This window comes from Oncorhynchus kisutch, linkage group LG20, assembly GCF_002021735.2.
Source record: "Oncorhynchus kisutch isolate 150728-3 linkage group LG20, Okis_V2, whole genome shotgun sequence".
NCBI classification, from domain to species: domain Eukaryota; kingdom Metazoa; phylum Chordata; class Actinopteri; order Salmoniformes; family Salmonidae; genus Oncorhynchus; species Oncorhynchus kisutch.
This window is the reverse complement of record NC_034193.2, coordinates 14,116,294-14,137,094: the sequence shown is the minus strand read 5'-3', so window position 1 is coordinate 14,137,094 and position 20,801 is coordinate 14,116,294. Positions and strand designations below refer to the sequence as shown.

Below are 20,801 nucleotides of genomic sequence, written 5' to 3'. Positions count from 1 at the left end.
TAAATCTTTTGCCTTGGCATCCCACAGCAGACTGAGAAGTAGATAAAAAAGCTTTTAGTGTAATTCCGCTGCCACATCCAACTTTTTCCTTGTGTAGGAGCTCTCTAATGATCATCTGCACCACTTTATCATATATTTATCTCCATTATACTATTGTGCTGGCACTGGCTTCGCAATTAACACACGCTGTTCCAATTTGTCTGACTAAAAAGAGCTGCATTGATATCAACACTTTCAATAACAGATGTAGCAGATTTGCTTTCTCTTACACAATAAATCAAGGATAGTTGAAATCACAGTGTTTTTTGAGGGTTAAATTGACTCTACTGGGAGTTATCTGAACCCTGAAGAGAATGATACGCTCCTTGGAGTTAGTGGTGATAAATGGAATTGATTAGGACAGAGTACTTTTAATTCCATTGAGAGTAACCAGAGACAGGGAGTTAAAATCTATGGAGCAATCCACAGATGTGGAAGGGGCCTCATTGTCAATATTTCCCAGAATGCTCTGTTGCAGGTTGATAAAAAAAAAAAATCTTTCAATATCTGTGTAAAATTTTCTAATCCAATCTGTAAGTGGTTGAATTTATAGCTGCCATTAGTGAGATGGTTGTTCCAGTTGACTTGGTCTGTAGTCTTCATGTACTGTATTTTCTTTCCTATTCTGACAAGTATTCTAAATGCAAGTTCGCAATTGGAGTTAAATTCAAGCAACTCTCTTAAGTTGGATATTTACTCCATTTAGTGCTGTTTTAATGCCAATATCAACTCCATGACCAGAGTAGTACATGGTACAGAACATGGGGTTTGGCCCATAAAATCCCAAAATAGTGTCACATTTGATTCCTTAGGAGTTGAATTTACTCTTACAACTTTACTGTGTACTCTCAACTCAGCATATAATTGAGAAATCATACATTCACTGTAAAAAATAGATATTAAACATACAATCAATTATAAGGTAACCATGTAACGGCAGATTACATGGAACGGCAGGATCGGACCAAGATGCAGCGTGGTAAGTGTCCATAACTTTAGTCAAAGAAAGCACTGAATCCAAAAATAACAAAAATAACAAGTGGCAACAAGTGGCAACAAACACTGACACGGAAACAGAACCGTGTGGCGACAAACACTGACACGGAAACAGAACCGTGTGGCGACAAACACTGACACGGAAACAGTACCGTGTGGCAACAAACACTGACACGGAAACAGTACCGTGTGGCGACAAACACTGACACGGAAACAGTACCGTGTGGCAACAAACACTGACACGGAAACAGTACCGTGTGGCAACAAACACTGACACGGAAACAGTACCGTGTGGCAACAAACACTGACACGGAAACAGTACCGTGTGGCGACAAACACTGACACGGAAACAGTACCGTGTGGCAACAAACACTGACACGGAAACAGTACCGTGTGGCGACAAACACTGACACGGAAACAGTACCGTGTGGCAACAAACACTGACACGGAAACAGTACCGTGTGGCAACAAACACTGACACGGAAACAGTACCGTGTGGCAACAAACACTGACACGGAAACAGTACCGTGTGGCAACAAACACTGACACGGAAACAGTACCGTGTGGCAACAAACACTGACACGGAAACAGTACCGTGTGGCAACAAACACTGACACGGAAACAGTACCGTGTGGCAACAAACACTGACACGGAAACAGTACCGTGTGGCAACAAACACTGACACGGAAACAGTACCGTGTGGCAACAAACACTGACACGGAAACAGTACCGTGTGGCAACAAACACTGACACGGAAACAGTACCGTGTGGCAACAAACACTGACACGGAAACAGTACCGTGTGGCAACAAACACTGACACGGAAACAGTACCGTGTGGCAACAAACACTGACACGGAAACAGTACCGTGTGGCAACAAACACTGACACGGAAACAGTACCGTGTGGCAACAAACACTGACACGGAAACAGTACCGTGTGGCAACAAACACTGACACGGAAACAGTACCGTGTGGCAACAAACACTGACACGGAAACAGTACCGTGTGGCAACAAACACTGACACGGAAACAGTACCGTGTGGCAACAAACACTGACACGGAAACAGTACCGTGTGGCAACAAACACTGACACGGAAACAGTACCGTGTGGCAACAAACACTGACACGGAAACAAACACCCACAAACCAACAGTGAAACTCAGGCTCCCTAAGTATGATTCTCAATCAGAGACAACTAACGACACCTGCCTCTGATTGAGAACCATACTAGGCCGAAACAGAAACCAAACATAGAAAAACAAACATAGACTGCCCACCCCAACTCACGCCCTGACCATACTAAATAAAGACAAAACAAAGGAAATAAAGGTCAGAACGTGACAAACCAGGTGTTCTAGGATTGGTAGTTTGTTCAACAATTTTGTTGAGCAAACTATTGTAACTGGTTGCCTAGAATTGTAAGTCTTTATTTTTACAGTGTTGTCATATTGGATATTCAAGTATGTTTGACATACGCCAAAGTAGTTCATCAATTGGCATACCGTTAGATAAATGAGTAATTACAGATAATGATCCTAGCCTGCAGGATATGATTTGTTTTTCATTTTTATATTTTTGTAATCTACTTTCCTCTGGCAGGTGTTTAATGACTAAACGCCATGTTGTATGTTGAGACTGAGGCTACAGTCATCAGTAAGTAATGACCGCACGTCTGTCCTCAATTCTGCTTTTCTCCTTCTAGGCACCATATGTAAAATGAATGCTGAGTTAAATGTACAGTATTTGCAGCTGTTACTATTCAGTTGTTGATACATTTAACATGTTGCTGGCTGTGACTGAGACATGCTTACAAAGAGCCCATTGATAGAGAAAGAGAGAGCTACTGTGTGTTAGGAGGAGGGTTGGGAAGTAACAGATCACATGTCATCTGATTAACCCCCCCATTTTGTATTTCTTTTACCAGTAAATAGTTACGTTACCAGCAAAAATATTGTAATCGGATTACAGATACTTTTGAAAAACTAGATTACTTCTTGTATTACTTTTAAATTCAGAAAGGATGTTTACGAGGGGGGGAAAAAACTTGACAACTTTCTGTTTTCTCAATGACATTCAAATCAGCACAAAAGGTGCAAGTTTAAAGTTTGTTCCACCTGAATCTGGCCAAAAGTCAGAGACCACTGTGATGACTCACCAAATGCTTTTGATGGATCCTCTTTGTCTTTTACAATGTTGGAAAGGTAGCTAATAACTGTAACGGATTACGTTTATAGAAAGTAACCTACCCGACCCTGGTCAGGAAGATCCTGTACGTGTCTTTTCTCTAGCCTCTGTTTCCTTCAAGCCAGTCATTTGGCTTTGGTAAATCTACTACACTGTATCCTTTTGAATGGTTGGCAAATTAACAAGCAAAGCAGAGAGGGTCAAGACTTATACGTTAGCCAAAGTACCCTACCCATGTAGAGATAATGTCCTGTTTGTAGACGTACAAGATCTTCCGAACTGACATCATATTCATTAAGTACCACCGCATATATTCCATTGGTCTGATTACCAGAATATAGTTCATTTCCCCCCACCTTCTGATGTTCCCAGAATCTCTATGTTAACCAAGGGTTTTGCAAATGTAACCTCAGTAGGGTAGAGAGAGGAAAAAGGGGGGGAGAGGTATTTATGACTGTCATAAACCTACCCCCCAGGCCAACGTCATGACAGAGGCTTCGAGAATGAATTTAATAGCCTATTGGCTGCAGAGAGGGAGCTCAGTAAATTTATTTCATTCTAGCTTCTTTGTGCAAACACCCAATTGTCCAGAATTGAACTCTATGGCATCACAAAGCCTTAACTCTCCCCCCCCTGCCGGTGCTTATTTGTGCTTGAATATAATCAATTATCATCATAGATAATTTACTATTGACTTGGCTCATTCACAATGAGAGATGAATGCGACATTTCAGATGTTTGACATTTGAACATCTGGCATATACTGTAAACCTTGCCATGAGGACTATAAGCTAAAAAGTCTACATCACAAAACAGAGTTGTAGGCTGCCAAATTCCTCCCAGGTTGTGTATTTTATTTTCTGAAGGAGAAAGAACACTATAACTATCTTCTTTTCTGTTAAGGGAATTATGCTGTAATGAAATGTATTAATTACAAGCCCATACATTTACGCCATTGGCAGATTATTGGCAGATATTGCACCAATGGCAGTGAATATGCAGATTACATTTCACTGCCAATATCTATGAAGGTCTTGCAATGGAAATCAGGGACATTGGAATCAGTGTTGAAATGACCAGAGAAAAACGATAGATGTGAGAGTTTGAGGCAGCAGCAGTGACTGACTAAGCTATTCTGGTGGCATTACTCACATAGGACTTAATGCAGGTGATATCCCCGATACACCATCGCTCTGTGTCTCGCCTCAACAACATGATCGTTCTCCAGTTGATTTGTTGGTTTTTCAACACCAAAAGTCTATTATGTGGATTGATTCAACAGATGAAAGAAAGCATGGTGGATGCCACAAATCAATCAATACGATGTATTTACAACCCCATACAGCAAGTTAATCAGCCGATAGTAGAATAATCCTGTTGAAAGGTCAAAGGTTAGGTATCAGACATGAGCATAGTGCCATAGTGGTTATTACATGGTTGGGTAACACTTTATTTTGATAAGTAGATGGTTTCTAGCTGTTCTGTTGATGTTCAAAAATACACATTTCAGACAAAATATGTGGTATATGACCTGTAAAAAAAATACAAGGCAATTTTATATGACCCCCTTTCAAACAGCTTTTTGTTTACTATTTTCATGCAGGTAACAACAGTTCAACTAACCATCCACCAACCGTAACCCCAACCCTTTCCGTAAACTTAACCCTAATCCTAAACTTAACCTTTGCCCTAACCTAATACCTAACCTTGACCCCAAACTTAACCCTAACCCTAGTCCTAACCTTAAACTTAACCCTAATCTTAAACTTAAACTGAACACTAAACTTAACCTTAACCTTAACCCTAGCCCTAACTTTAACCCTTATCCTAAACTTAACCATAACCCTAAACTTAACCCTAACCCTTACCCTAAACTAAACTCTAATCTTAACCTTAATCCTAACCCTAACCTTAACCTTAGCCCTAACCCAATGCCTAACTTGGACCCTAAACTTAACCCTAACCCTAGTCCTAACCTTAACATTAACCCTAATCTTAACCTTAAACCGAACACTAAACTTAACCTTAACCCTAGCCCTAACTTTAACCCTTACCATAAACTTAACCCTAATCTTAACCTTAAACCTAACCTTAAACTTAACCTAACCCTAAACTTAACCTTAACCCTAGCCCTAACCTTAATCCCTACCCTAAACTTAACCTAAACCCTTATTCTAAACCCTAACCTTAGCAAGCGGTTGCTATCAACAGATATTCCCATATAGATGATCTACAGATGATCAAACTACCTAAATAAAGTGTGACCCATGGTTGATTAAAGATCTTACGCTGAGATGATTGGTATAAACAGTATAGTAATGTAAAGTTTATTGAACTGAATTCAATAAGACAGTGGACACACCGGTGACATGACTGCCAGGGCCTGGCATGGTGACACGTGAGAATGGCACCGGCTGGCAGAGGTCTGACAGTACATCTGGTGTGTAGTGCTGCCAATGTGTATCATGACACCTGGCAGTCACTGAGCTGCAGGCAGGAGACTGACCCCATTCAGCAGGGTTGTTGGACGTCGGCTATACAGTAGCTGTTTCTTTTGAACTACACTGATGTCGTGTCTTTGGCGTCATTAAAGTGAAGACTGTTATTTTATCAAATCAATTCTCTGTAATTATTATTACGTGATTAAACTAATCATGTAAATGTAATTAACTAGGAAGTCGGGGCACCAAGGAAAATCTACAGATTACAAAGTTCTAATTTTCCTAATATAACTCTAGAGATATTTTAATTTCTGATCAATTAATCTTCCAATTAATGAATTATTCTTCACCTCACATTAGTCTCATTCCAAACGTCGTAAACTGTTGGTTATCTGCACGAACCCAGCCTTTACTATGAATCATCCATACACCAATTGTCTTAATCATTTATTTACTAGCTAACTAAATAATCACAGAAATGCATAAACAAACAACACAGTAGATATGGTTACAAGGAAATAATATTGGAGGTTCCCTAGTGGGCTAAACCGAAATGACAGCTTGGTGGACAAAGATCGCTTACTCATTCGGGAATAATTGCAATCAATATATGTTTACGCACAGTGTGTCGTGATCTGTGTTGGAATCGTCCGTCTCTCTGTTGGAAAGTTCAGCAGAGCGTCTCTCTCTCTCTGCTTCCCTGAAGTCTTTTGTGGTTAGAATGGATACTTCAGAGTACCATTCAGAAATGTTTTCAACAATGTTACATATTTGAATTTAGTATTTTTGAATTTCGCGCTCTGCAATTTCACCGGATGTTGGCGTCCCACCTACCCTAGAGAGGATAAACAACAAAGAATGCGCTCTCATCCATGCACATGAAAACACTACAGCCAAAATGGGAGCCACTTAGAAAAACTACAAATTCTAAATCATTTTTCCAAAAACAATTCTGAAACTCTTTCTAAAGACTGTTGACATCTAGTGGAAGCCCTAGGAACTGCAACTTGGGAGGATTTCGCCTCATAATAAACATGACAGCCATTGGAAACAGTGGTAGGCTGAATTTTTTGTTGTTGGATGGTTTGTCCTCGGGGTTTCGCCTGCCATATCAGTTCTGTTATACTCACAGACATTATCTTAACAGTTCTAGACACTTTAGGGTGTTTTATATCCAAATATACCAATTATATGCATATCCTAGCTTCTGGGCTTGAGTAACAGGCAGTTTACTTTGGGCACGCTTTTCAACCGGATGTCAAAATACTGCCCCCTAGCCCAAAGAGGTTAACCATTTCCCGCCATGTAGCCAATGCTCCACGTAGTATGGTTAGGAATTCAACAACCATTACAACCTTAGCTTATACTGAGGTTTTTGTGGTCTCAACTCAACCTGCGCCCTCTCGGTGTCCATCCAGGTATGCGTGGTCTGAAGAGGATTTCCTCAGGAAGGTTTTTTATTCATAACAGTAGAAAAGGGCTGTTCCATGATGCCAGATCATGTCTGTGCTCTCGGGGGCAGACCAATGACTTAGTTAAACTTTAAAGGGAATTCAATTATCTTTCATTAAAGGTTTAACATCACCTTACATCATTTCACAAAGAGTTTCATCTTTACTCATTCATTTTATAAAAGAATTAGATGCAAACCCCATAATTGAGAAATTTACATATTCAGAGATATAGTCATGTGTGTTCCCTGTCCTCTCTGAGGTCACCAAATGAAACACACTTGTCATACCCATCCCTTAAGTTTCCACGGCCCATTCTCACCTTCTCACAAGTGGACATTTTGTATCAAATCCTTATTTTGGGGATTTAGGAGTTCGCAATGTGAAATCCTATGTTCTCTCTATGTGTCTCTTTCTGCATGGGCAGGGGGAGAGAGTCTCCTCCAGGAATTTACGACCTGGGATAACAGAACCTGGGTATAGGTGAGAGAGACGGGAAGCCACTAGCTTCACCAAAAAGGGCCACGTCATGACACTGAGTATCCCAAACATTAGGAACATCTTCCTATTATTGAGTTGCACCCCAATCCCCTTTTTCCCTAGTAACAGCCTCAATTAATCTGGGCATGGACTCTACATGGTGTCGAATGCGTTCCACAGGGATGCTGGCCATTGTAGACTCAATTGCTTCCCACAGTTGTTTCAAGTTGACTACAGTAGATGTCCTTAGAGTGGTGGACTATTCTTGATACACACGGGAAACTTGAGCGTGAAACCCCCGTTGCAGCTCTTGACACAAACCGGTGCGCCTGGTACCTACGACCATACCCTGTTCAAAGGCACTGAAAGGTTTTGTCTTGCCCATTCACCCTCTGAATGGCACACATACACAATCCATGTCTCAATTGTCTCAAGGCTTTAAAAAAAATCCTTCTTTAACCTGTCTCCTCCCCTTCATCTAGACTGATTGAAATGGATTTAACAAGTGACATCAATAAGGGATCACAGCTTTCACCTGGATTCACCTGGTCAGTCTACGTCATAGAAAGAGTATACTATATGTAGGTCGTCGTTGTGGAAGAGTTCGTCATTTGAATAGGGCTGGATGCGATTTCCATGCCTGCAGATCCAGATTGTATCACACTATGTTGTGTATTTTCCCTTCCTGTTTCACACAATACCTCAACAATGTGTCAAAGAGGATACAGGATACAGGATACAGACAAACTCATGCAGGTTTGCATATTCTGATCAATTTTAGAGTTAATCTTCGTTACTAGTATTTTTGTTCTTGTCGTACTTCCTATATTTGGGATCTCGTTTTTTTTTTAAGTGTCTGAGAACATTAAATGGTGCATGACTGTTTCCTGCTTGGTAGATGTGAGACTTTGCTTGGTGGATAAAACTATTAGAACAAGCTGCTACAGTACAGACTTACCACCCACAGTGACTAATGTCCCAATCAGATTGGAGTGGGGCATCTCATAGTTAACTTTCCCAAATACATAGGCTATAAGCTCAGCCACCACGGACGGCACACTAACACATCTCAACACAGAGGCATTTCCTTTTCCAACCTCCATGGCTCCATTCCTTCCTGATAGTAAAAGCCTTCAAGATGCATTGCATTGTGGGGTAATAGAATGTGTTCCCCCCATAACCTACCCCCATAACCTACCCACCAGTATATCCTCTGGGATTGGTCTATATCGTCTAGAAATCTAGTGTTGGCGAATGGGAGAGTGAGGAGCGGGAGATGTACAGCATATCTGACTGCACACTGACAGTATGAGTGGCTGGACCATTGATACGATGGTTGCTCCTAGATGAACTCTCTCCATGTATAGTAGGTAGACATGTCTCTGGGGATCCTCTCATGCAGGGCTGTGTGCAGCGCTGTGGGATGCTCTGAGCGGTCTCTCCCCCTGTGTGGGAAAGCATCTCCAGACTCTCCTCAGGCGCCTGCTTTTCGTGTGCAACCAGACTGGAGCACTGAGACTGCTGCCAGGGTTGTTCATGGCTCACTATGCTTGATGCTTTTCAGTGTTCTTGAACCTACAGTAGAGTTATGGCAGTACTGTGCTATCGGTGCAGTATGAATCCTATCAGTGATCATGGACAAGAGTCTGCACATGTTTTCACATGATTCCACATGCAAAATGTCACGTGAAGTAATGGGATATGGTATTAGTGTTTTGCTATTTATTTACTGTCAATTGCAATGCACTTGGATACTTTTTGGCCTGTCCTGCAAATGAACTTGGCATGCCTCACTTGCAATTGCATTAAAACAGATGTGCATATGGCACAAAATGATGATTTGACCTTTTTTCCCCCCCGAGTTCCCAGTTGTCTTGAAAGCACCAATAGACGAGTTTCCCACTAGTAATTAGTAGTTGGAAGGCCGTTCAAGTGAATTTTCATCAGACGTATATGATACATTCCCACTTCCACTGGTTACGAACGAAGCATTCGGCACAATTATTACTGTACTTTGAAATGTAGGTGGGGGCAATGTGCTGTTGGGGGCTCATTAGCATATTTGGGGGCATGGTCTAAAATATGTTGTATTTGTACCAAACGTCAGTGGATGGGCTATTAGCAGGACAGTATATATTGGTCATATTGGTCATGGCTTCTGAGTGACGCAGTGGTCTAAAGCAATGCATCTCAGTGCAAGAGGCGTCACTACAGTCCCTGGTTTGAATCGAGGCTTTATCACATCTGACCGTGATTGGGCGGTGCACAATTGGCCCAGCGTCGTCTGGGTTAGGGGAGGGTTTGGCCGGCCGGGATGTCCTGGTCCAAATAATAGGCACAGTGGGCTTTTTGGTTTTTCTCCCTCTAAAAACAGAAATAAATATTTTGGACTACATAAAAAATATTTTGGCCTTTATTCAGATTACAATCGCTCGCTTTCGGTTAATTTGAAATCATCTACAAAACATCATTACTTTTTAAACAAAGTGATTATTATTATTTATTAATTTAGAATTTAGAATGATATAAAAGCCCCTTAGATATTGTCACTAATCAGATTTGCCCCCAAAAAATCCTCCAATCCTCTAAATGTAATTATTGGCGGAGAGTCACGTCATCTAACATAGGTGACATGAGTCTCACTAGTGTTGGGTAATGTGCTGTCAAAAGTGGTTTAGGTCTTATTTATTTTAAAATCATATTGAAGTTCGAATAAATAAGATTTGAAGCAATATTCTACCCGCGTGTGGTCAACTATTTCAGCGTCGTTTCGCGCTGCTCTGAGACAAGCATGGGGACTGGTCTTGATAAATCAGAGATGTTTATTTTCTCCATTCTGGTGTTGGTCAAACTACAATTATGGTGTGGAAATGTTATGCTCTTAGTACTGTACTGCACCATATTTTCCATACGGAAAGCCTGAGGGTTTAGTTTTTCTTGGAATAGAAACACCATTATATTAATCAAATTAATTAAGCTACATTTGTTCAAATCAATCGCATATATTATGTTCTTACAAAAAAGGTTTTAAATTCTGTAGTACAGCCAATATTGAAGACTAACAGGCATTAATGGCAACAGTGACCGACAATTATGCAACGTGCCATAGAATTCTGCAGCAGCCCGCAATCAGGCCTTTATGGTAGGGTGGCTAGACGGAATCCACTCCTCAGTAAAAGGCACATGACAGCCTGCTTGGAGTTTGCCAAAAGACACCTAAAGGACTCTTAGACCATGAGAAACAAGATTCTCTGGTCTGATTAAACCAAGATTGAACTCTTTGGCCTGAATGCCAAGCGTCACGTCTGGAGGAAACCTGGCATCATCCACACAGTGAAGCATGGTGGTGGCAGCATGCTGTGGGGATGTTTTTCAGCAGCAGGGACTGTCAGAATTGACGAGTCAGACGAGTCAGGATTGAGGGAAGGATGAACAGAGCAAGTACAGAGAGAGATCTTTGATGAAAATGGTCTCCAGAGCACTCAGGAACTCCGACTGGGGTGAAGGTTCACCTTCCAACAGGACAACGACCCTAAGCCCACAGCCAAGACAACACAGGAGTGATGAGCCCACTTCAACCTGATCAAAATCTCCGGAGAGACCTGAAAATAGCTGTACAGCAACACTCCCCATCCAACCTGACAGAGCTTCAGAGGATCTGCAGAGAAGAATGGGAGAAACTCCCCAAATACAGGTGTGCCAAGCTTGTAGCTTCATAACCAAGAAGACTCGATGCTGTAATTGCTGCCAAAGGCGCTTCAACAAACTTCTTAGTAAAGGGTCTGAATACTTATGTAAATGTGATATTATAACCTTTATTTTTTATAAATTAGCAACAAATTATAAAAACCTGTTTCTGCTTTATCATTATGGGGTATTGTGTGTAGATTGATGAGGAACAAAATCTATTTACTACATTTTAGAATAAAGCCGTAATGTAACAAAATGTGGATAAAGTCAAGGGGTCTGAATACTTACCGAAGGCACTTTAGTTAGGATCTTTTACATGCAGTTTCAGCTGATGAGTAGCTTAGTAGGTAGAGTCGGGGACATGAGGATGTGAGATCAGATCCTGTTGAAGACACTATTTTGAAAGTTGTTTTTATGTGAAACCACACTTTCTGCACTGTTCAAATAATTTGTTTTATTTAGTATAGTATCAGCTTCTGTCTTAAGCATCCTAAATAATGCCATAGTAAACTTGAAGGCAAAAAAGGGAATCATGATGTAATATGTGAACCTGGTATTCCAACTGATTCTAAGCTACTAAAGCCAACAACCTACCGCCCACCAGAGTTTTGATGAAAACAGTAAAGAAAAAAAACATCTGATAAGCACACAGTGCTATTTATTGCTGACCAGCAGATGCCACTAATGAGCATTGTGAACTGATAATGAAACTCCAATTAATTAACAGTTTTTCAGCACAATGTTGTGAACGCTCCAAAGCCTTCAGAAAGCCTCGGTTTCCCAGCACTACTTCACAGTGCTGCTTATGACTGACACATTCTTTTAAATACTTTTCTGAGCGTACAGTGTCAAATGAGGTGCTTTATTTGCATAGGAATAACCATCAAACACTTAAACTGACCTCCACTGACAGTTGGAGCAAATACACATATACGTTTCCACGCCCCCCAAATATGCTAATGTACACCACCAGTACATTGTCTCCACCAATCAAAGAGCAGTGATGATTGTACTTTAGATGAAAATATTGGGTAGAAAAATGTCCCATTTATGTCTACAAGGTACCGAACTGAGCCATGTGAGTTCATATGTGTACCTTTGAACTTGTTGTACCCCAAGCAAACACCACTTTAGTGTACACTAACCATACCCTTATTTTATGAGTGTGTTAATATACTCTATGTTCAAAGCAATTAGTATTAACATGGTGGCACTGCAGAAACAGTGATCCACTCCAAACCAAGAGGTAGCAAGTTCAAATCCCCAAAGAGTTCATGTGCACTCTACGTCAAGTGTACTTGAGTACTGCTAGTTTGATGTTGGTGGTGATAATTGGACAATTATTTTCTTGATTTTGGTTTTAGCAAAGTGCAGAAATGCTTTCTTGCCAGTACTTGTCGTCACAGTACAAGATTTTACAGTAATTGAAATCTGAATACAGCAGCATACTGTCATTTTATTTAAAAAATTAATACCTTCAGGTTGTTTGTTAATGTTTATTTAATTTTTACTGCAGCATTAGGCAAAGTGCAGAAATGTATTCTCACCAATCTCTGTTGTGTCCACAAACCTGGTGGTGCAGCAGGAACTTTAGGTAGCTGGGACCCAAGAGGTTATGAGTTCAAATCCCAAGTGAGTCTGAAGTAATCAGCATACTGTCCATTAACACCTTACTTTAGTTATGAAAATACAGTAACTAGTAGTAGATGTATAGTATTTTCACCACAACTAGACAAATACCTCCAGGGGACCACATCCTAAAAACATCCTTGTGGACATCCCTGGAACCAACCGGAAGTAGACCAAACCTGCAGGGGACCATGACTGTTTAAATTGAGTTAATGCCAATTATGCCTTTCAAAGTAAAATATTGAAAATTATATTCAAATTTAGCAACTGGGCTCACGTGGTCACGTTATCACATGTTGAAATTCCGCTTCCCCATGTTGTCACATTTATTTCACATTTTATTTATTTATTTATTATTTTATTTAACTAGGCAAGTCAGTTAAGAACAACTTCTTATTTTCAATGACGGCATGTGACATGTTATCATGTGTTTTTTCCATAAGGGAGACAGATCTCAACAAGCTCCTTTTAAAGAAATACTGTACAACTAACACCTATTGAACTCATTGTAAATACGTCTTTTTATACCTATGAGGTTATTATGCCAGTTGTCCCCTCTAGTGTAGCAGTGATTAATTCATCAGGGTGTATTATTAGGAGGATTTAGCTGACAGAAGACCAGTTTGATTAAAAGACCAATCTGGTCCGTCTGGATATTATCTAGTAGAGGCAGATTGTGTCTGTTCTTATTTTATGAATGCCAGGGCCTTTCAGGATATTAAACAATTAAACAGCCTCCCCTGAGATGTAAAATAATTGCATGCTTTTCAGCCAGGAAATACAATGATGACTGATACAGAGCATCATGATGCCCTGGTACCATGCTCCATGGACGTGACTCTGAGATAACGTGACTCTGAGATAACGTGACTCTGAGATAAACGCTGTATCCTATTGTCCTCCGTGTTCTCCCTCCCTTTTCTCCCTGATTTTGCTGTCACTCCATCACAGATAAAGCTGTCAGGCGATGATGGATATCTAATAGACGTGTTAGGAAGGAAAGAGGGAGGACACAGCGAAATAACTCGCTCTGTGTGTGAAGACTATTATTTTTTACAGCTTTCACCACTCGGTATGGCAACTGGCGCCGAGTACATCTCTGGGGCGGAGTTCCCTGCAATCCAGGACCTCTATACCAGGCTGTGTCAGAGGAAGGCCCTAAAATAGTCACAGACTCCAGCCACCCAAGTACCAGTCTGTTCTCTCTGCTACTGCAAGACAAGCGGTACCGGAGCGAGTAGTCTGGGACCAAAAGGCTTCTGGACAGCTTCCACCCCAAAGCCGTAAGACTGCTGAACAGTTAATTAAACGGCTACCTGGACGTTCTGCTTTTCACCCTCTACCTACATGTACATAGTACTTCAATACATCACCTAACCAAACCTACATGTACATATTACCTCAATCACCCCAACTACCTCGTACCCCAGTACACAGACTCGGTACCGGTACTCCTTGTGGTACCGGTACTCCTTGTATATATGTATGTGTATCTATAGTCTGTATATATCCTTGTTATTGTTATTTTATTGTGTTACTATTTTCTTATTATCTATTTGTTAATTTTCTTACTTATTAACTGCATTTTTGGGAAAGGGCTCGTAAGTAAGCATTTCACTGTGTTAGTTTTTACTGTGTTTATTTACTAGGAAAAGCTCAAACCAAATTTATTCACACAATGGGTCAGACAGCTGAACAGACAAAGACATTTTCACACAAGCACTGGTATTTAAACCTTCCTCCTATGCTGAGTCTCCTCCTTAAACATCTGAACAGCTGATACATCTCTGTTGCTCGACAGGACTTTGGTGAAGTCTGTTCTTTCTCACTTCATCTGACCTGACCTCGGCCCAAATTCCTTACTCCTCCCCAACTCGTGGCTGTCCTGCTGTCCTGCCCTTCTCCTTTCCATGGGATACCTGATGTCTAACAAGAACATGTTCTGACAGAATGTAAATGTTCTGCATTCCCCTCTCCTCCTTGGTGACTTTATTAAGGATATTTCAAGTTTATAAGTCAAACCCATCAACGGTAAAGTCTACACTTGTTGTACAATTTGATTTGATTTAAAACCACAGCATATTCCTTCGGTCCATTTTCACATTTAGTTTTTTAGGGTGAATTTACGGAACAGTTTGAAGGGAGGAGATATGTGTCCATATTTCATTTTCCAGCTGATAAAGGTGCTGCCAACAGTGCTGGCGAAGAATTCCCCCTCCAGAAGCCTTAGATGGAAGAGAGGCTGTTGGTGCTGTCACCATTTGGATGAATTCCACACAGCTGTAGTTGGTGAACCACACCGCAGGTACCGTCAAAACCAGATCAACAGGGTTTTGTCTTTTTGTCTCTGCCCTGGCCCGAGTTGTTTTTGGGAGGAAATGCTACAGTTATTTGGCAAACATATGATGTTCAAGGAACACAACGCAGCCCTGATTATGAAATTCACATAAAAAGAAAAATGAAGAAGATGGTGTAAAAACTAGAGACAGAGAGGGAAGAGGTAAGGAAATATTTATCTTAAGGCATCTAAGTCTTGATTGTCCTGCTGGAGGGATGGCAGAGGTTTACATCTAATCCTCCCTGCTGCTCAGGGAACGGACCAGGGCCCGGTTTCCCAGAAGCATCTTAAGATGAAGTTCATTGTTAGAACCATCGAATGAGCATCATTAAATCTCCGAGCTGTTTCCCAAAACCATGGGTACTAACGTTACACTTGAAAGCGCTCGTAATCTAACGACTGTCTTAGACCCCTCGTAGAACAGCTAAGTGCGTCGTAAGATGACTTTTGGCCCTCGATACATAATCAAAATGTTTATCTGTGACCGCCAATAACATCGTAGTTGAATACAAATACAAAGTTTGCAATGTTACAAACAAGCAAAGCAACAATCTTTTTTTTTACCGAGATGACTGCATTATAAGAAATATAAAACACATAGAAATCACTTTCATGTTAAATCAATTAAGTTATTTAGCCAATTGTAGGATAACACAATGTGTACAACATGTGAGCATTGATGTGCCGCCTCAGTATTTGCAGCCATAAGTGATAATAATCTCTCTAGCAGCTGATCATTTGTCAGTATTGTGTAGTTATTCTAATGTTAATGTAAGGATGTAAATAGGTAAAGCTGATCCGAAAGCTGGACTGCCTTCTCGCCATCCTCTCAGTAACGACAGAATGCTCCAAAAACACACTTAGTGAACATTCTCTCTACGTGGTGTTTTGGTAAACGCATGTTACATCTGAAGCAGCTAGAATAATGTGTCGTTAAAACACTCGTAGGTTTGTGTTCAATCACTGTCGGGGAAACCCAGCCCAGGAGAATGGCCAGCCTGTTCTGATTAGAGAATGCCAGTCCTTTCATCTGGTGCCAGTCTGTAAACTGTGACCTGTTGCTGCTTGGTGAATCACCAGTTTGCCAGAATCAGACTACAGAGATGGGGATTTTGGAGCCTGCCGATCTCTGCTGGACATTCAGCGACATTTAGTCCCTCACATTCCAGCAATGCTTTCAATCCCCACACGGATTTGCTTCGTAATGATCTAAAACAAATGTCTGTTTTTGCTAATACCTTTCACTCGTTTTTCCTTTCAGCTGGTGTTCTATTTCTCCTCTGAACCCATTATTGTAGTCTGCATACCATTCTACTGTCATCTCTACACCCGGTGCTCATGTGCCTGTTAAGTAATGAATTTAGACTTTTATTCTAATGCATTAGCCACGACTCCCCAATCTGGGCAACAGCGGTGGTGAGCAGCACGGTCACATTTACAGCCTGTCATGCTCACTTTCACGGGCCGTATATCAGTGCGGGAAATGAAAGAGTGTGCTCTGCTCTATCATTTTTTCCTTGCAGATGGGAAGGTGGAGGTGACCAAGGAGAGCATGAAGCTGTGCACCATGGGACCTGGGAAGGTGTTTGGAGAGCTGGCCATCCTTTACAACTGCACCAGGACGGCCACCGTCAAGAGTAAGTATGACCAATATAAGTGAGGCAGTGGGTTGCCCATGCACTAAACACCATAGTTGAGTTGAATTATAAGCTTGGGCCTAACTGTCCACAATCAGCCATATACAACCTGATTAACTAAGCATTTGCACCTGTTATTTTCAGAAGATAATAAAATACTAAAATACTTATCCTTATCCAAGCTTAGTAAATCAGAATGACTGGCCTTTCAACAGCAGTGAGATGAGCTGAGGTGGATAACGTGTAAAGAACAAATTATCATTCTCTGAGCTTTGTTTGAGTCCATTTGAATTATATCCACCCAACATGGAATCAGACAGATAATTCCCTCTTTTATAAAGTCATTCCAGGTAAACACAGTAGACAATTTGTTTAAGTTTCCCTCCCAGATACTGAAGACAGCCTCTGAATAATTTTCTGTGCTTTCGATGGTTACTTTCCTGCTTTTGTCAAGTACAAAGAGAGAGAACTTGAGCTCACACACACAAAATAACATCTATATCCTGAGGAAATATTCTTTCTACCATTTCCCTGTGATGAATCATTGAATAATGAATGGGTACCTGGAATTCCTGTTGGGCAATTGCTTTTAACAAAATGTCTTTTGACATATGTACAGTCAGATTGGTATGTAAACATGACCGAAAGCATTATCTTATCATGGCCATATAGTTCCTTAATATAATGGTAAGAGTAGCAGCTGTTGCTGAATAAATATCTGATTTGGCTATTTCATGCACAGCATCCATTTAAATTGTTTTCATATATCCCAATATAGTTTTCAGGGAAGGCTTAGAGAATAGCAAATACACCCACTCAAACACTCCCACATATCAATTTAGGTCTGTGTAACCACACAACCCACCCACATGCACGGACACACACAATCGTCACACAGATGATTATTCTAGAATTATTATTTCAATGTTTTCATACATTGTTCGTGCTTTCGAAAGTAAATATGATTTTATTGTGTTAATAGGTTAATGAGTCAGTCTACATCCCCAAAATGTAGGGTTCCTCAAGGGTTCTTTGGGAATGGTTATGGTTCTATGAGGAACCATACTGACCCAAAGAACCCTTTAAGCCCTTCAATGGGGTTTTTGTGCAGTAAAAAAAAGTGTTGTTTCCTCGTTGAGGGACAATTCAAATGTAGGGGCGGCGGGGTGTTTGAATATTCAGGCACGGGGTTTGCGCACATTTTTCTTGTGCAACCGTGAGTGAGAGTGTCATTCAAGTTTATCTAATCTGTTGTGTTGTGCCATTAAAGGTTATGTATGACTGTGTCCTATGACAGTGTTTTGTGAAAGAATCATGTATGGCATTGGAAAAGCTAAATAAAATGACCTTGTGTCAATTGTTGTCTAAGTCATTAGTTCTCAATTCCCCCCTCAGGGATCTCCAACAGTTCCAGAGTTAGCACGCCTGATTCAACTTGTTAGTAGTGATAGGGTTTGTTTCCTGAAGCATTGAGGCATTCCAGCCAATTGTGTTGAAAATAGCTTCAATAATGGAGGCTTTGATCAACACAGTGTACACTATTGGCACCTGCTGGTCAAAATAATTTAGAACAGCCAAATTATTATAGATGACGTCCCACACGCTGTGGCACGTGCGCAGAGTAGCCTTTTTGTCTTCTACCAAACCAATGAGGTGGTTGTTCGACAAAATAAAGCTTTGGACGTCATTGATCACGTACCTCCCGATAAAGTGATACAGGCATCGGCACACTGCTTCAAAGTAAACTGCTTAGCAATTTCGACACATGCCCTGGAGCTCCGGTATCAAAGGTAACATAACTACTTATTAGTAAACACAATAATAAAACCTATGAAATTATAACAATATTAATAACAAAAAACTAAATTTTGAATTCTAAGCAAACATTGTTGGAAGTACAATAGACCAACATAGCTAGGTCAAAGCTGTGTCCTGGAAAACCTTGGTAGAATGTGGTTGGTGTACACATTGTGGTGCTGAAGTGAATTTTCTTTCTTTTTCAGCTTTTTCAGTATCCAGGCACTCCGCGTTGCGTCGTGCTCAAGAACAGCCCTTAGTTTTGTTATATTGGCCAGATACCACACTCTCTCTGGCCTTATTACTTAATTATAATACAGTGAAACAAAGCAATAAAAAGTACACAATAACGACAAATGGAAAAATAAATAATGTAGTTATTAGTATTTATTTAATATTAACAGCTGATTTTCTAGAGGGAAGCAAAAAAACAGAAACCCATTTAAGTCAATATGGACAACTGGACAAAACTAGACTAAACTTCCCTGATCTCTTTTAACAAGACAATTGAGAAAGCTCCTGAAAAATACACAAATAATCAACATGTACCCATGAACTATTTACATGAAAATGTACTTTAAAGTTTACTGTAGAATGGCTTAGTACTACATTAAATGTAAATTCAGGGATGGCCACAATTGAGAGCTACAGGGTTATGCAGGCTTTCTTGTTCAAGTCCAGTTCAACTGCATCTGATTCTACTATTCAAGGTCTTGATGATGAACAGCTGATGTCTTGATGAACAGCTGAGGTCTTGGTGAACAGCTGAGGTCTTGGTGAACAGCTGAGGTCTTGATGAACAGCTAAGTAGTAGAATCAGGTGTGGTAGCACCGGGCTTGAATGAAAAATCCTGCATAACCCTGTAGCTCGTCCATAGCAATTTTGTTAACAAACATTGTGATGAATGAGAAACTGCTGAGAAACACCTGTAACATACAAAGTCATTATACAAGTACAAAACACTTTTAAGAATACACATTTACAAATCTGACATTGGATAGGTGCCCTAAATCCGTTAGCTATACATTTTCTTAGTAATGCTTAGTAATTCCTACATTTATAAATGACAGTGCCTTAAGAAAGTATTCACACACCATTTTGTTGTGTTACAGAGTGGGATTAAAATGGATTTCATTGTCATTTTTTTGTCAACGATCTACACAAAGTACTCTATAATGTCAAAATAGAAGAAAAATTCTAACATTTGTAATAAAAAAAAGAATTATATATTTTTTTAACTAACAATACATAAGTATTCAACTCCCTGAGCCAATACATGTTAGAATCACCTTTTGGCAGTGATTACAGCTGTGAGTCTTTCTGGGTAAGTCTCGAAGAGCTTTCCACACCTGGATTGTGCAACATATGCCCATTGTTCTTTTCGGAATTCTTCAAGCTCTGTCAAATTGGTTGTTGATCATTGCTAGACCACCATTTTCGAGTCTTGCCATAGATTTTCAAGCAGATTTAAGTCAAAACTGTAACTTGGCCACTCAGGAACATTCACTGTCCTGCTGAAAGGACAATTCATCTCACAGTGTCTGGTGGAAGGCAGACTGAACCAGGTTTACCTATGGGATTTTGCTGTGCTTAGCTACGTTATGTTTCTTTTTTCCTGATAAACTCACCAGCAAGCATACCCATAACAGGATGCAGCCACCACTAAGCTTGAAAATATAGAGAGTGGTACTATGTAATGTATTGGATTTGCCCCAAACATAACACATTGTATTCAGGACAAAAAGTGAATTTCTTTGCCACATTTTTTGCAGTGTTACTTTAGTGACTTGTTACAGACAGTATGCATGTTTTTGAATACTTTTATTCTGTATAGGCTTCGTTCTTTTCACTCTGTCGTTTAGGTTAGAATTGTGGAGTAACTACAAAGTTGTTGATCCGTCCACAGTTTTCTCCTACCACAGCCATTAAACTCTAACTGTTTTAAAGTCACCATTGGCCTCTTGGTGAAATCTCTGAGCGGTTTCCTTCCTCTCCGGCAACTGAGTTAGGAAGGACACCTGTTTCTTTGTAGTGACTGGGTGTATTGATACACCATACAAAGCAATTAATAACTTCATCATGCTCAATGGGATATTCAATGTCTTTTACCCATCTACC

General features: G+C 40.4%; 1 protein-coding gene across 4 annotated transcripts in view; it reads left to right on the top strand.

Annotated features, from left to right (window-relative positions):
* Positions 1-20,801, top strand: part of LOC109865573 (cGMP-dependent protein kinase 1) — a 180,668-nt gene that overhangs the window by 43,113 nt on the left and 116,754 nt on the right. For all 4 annotated transcript variants that reach the window (XM_031799692.1, XM_020453859.2, XM_031799693.1 and 1 more), the window contains exon 3: positions 16,772-16,885. In XM_031799692.1, the coding sequence (XP_031655552.1) occupies positions 16,772-16,885 (114 nt within the window). The remainder of the gene's footprint in view (positions 1-16,771; positions 16,886-20,801) is intronic.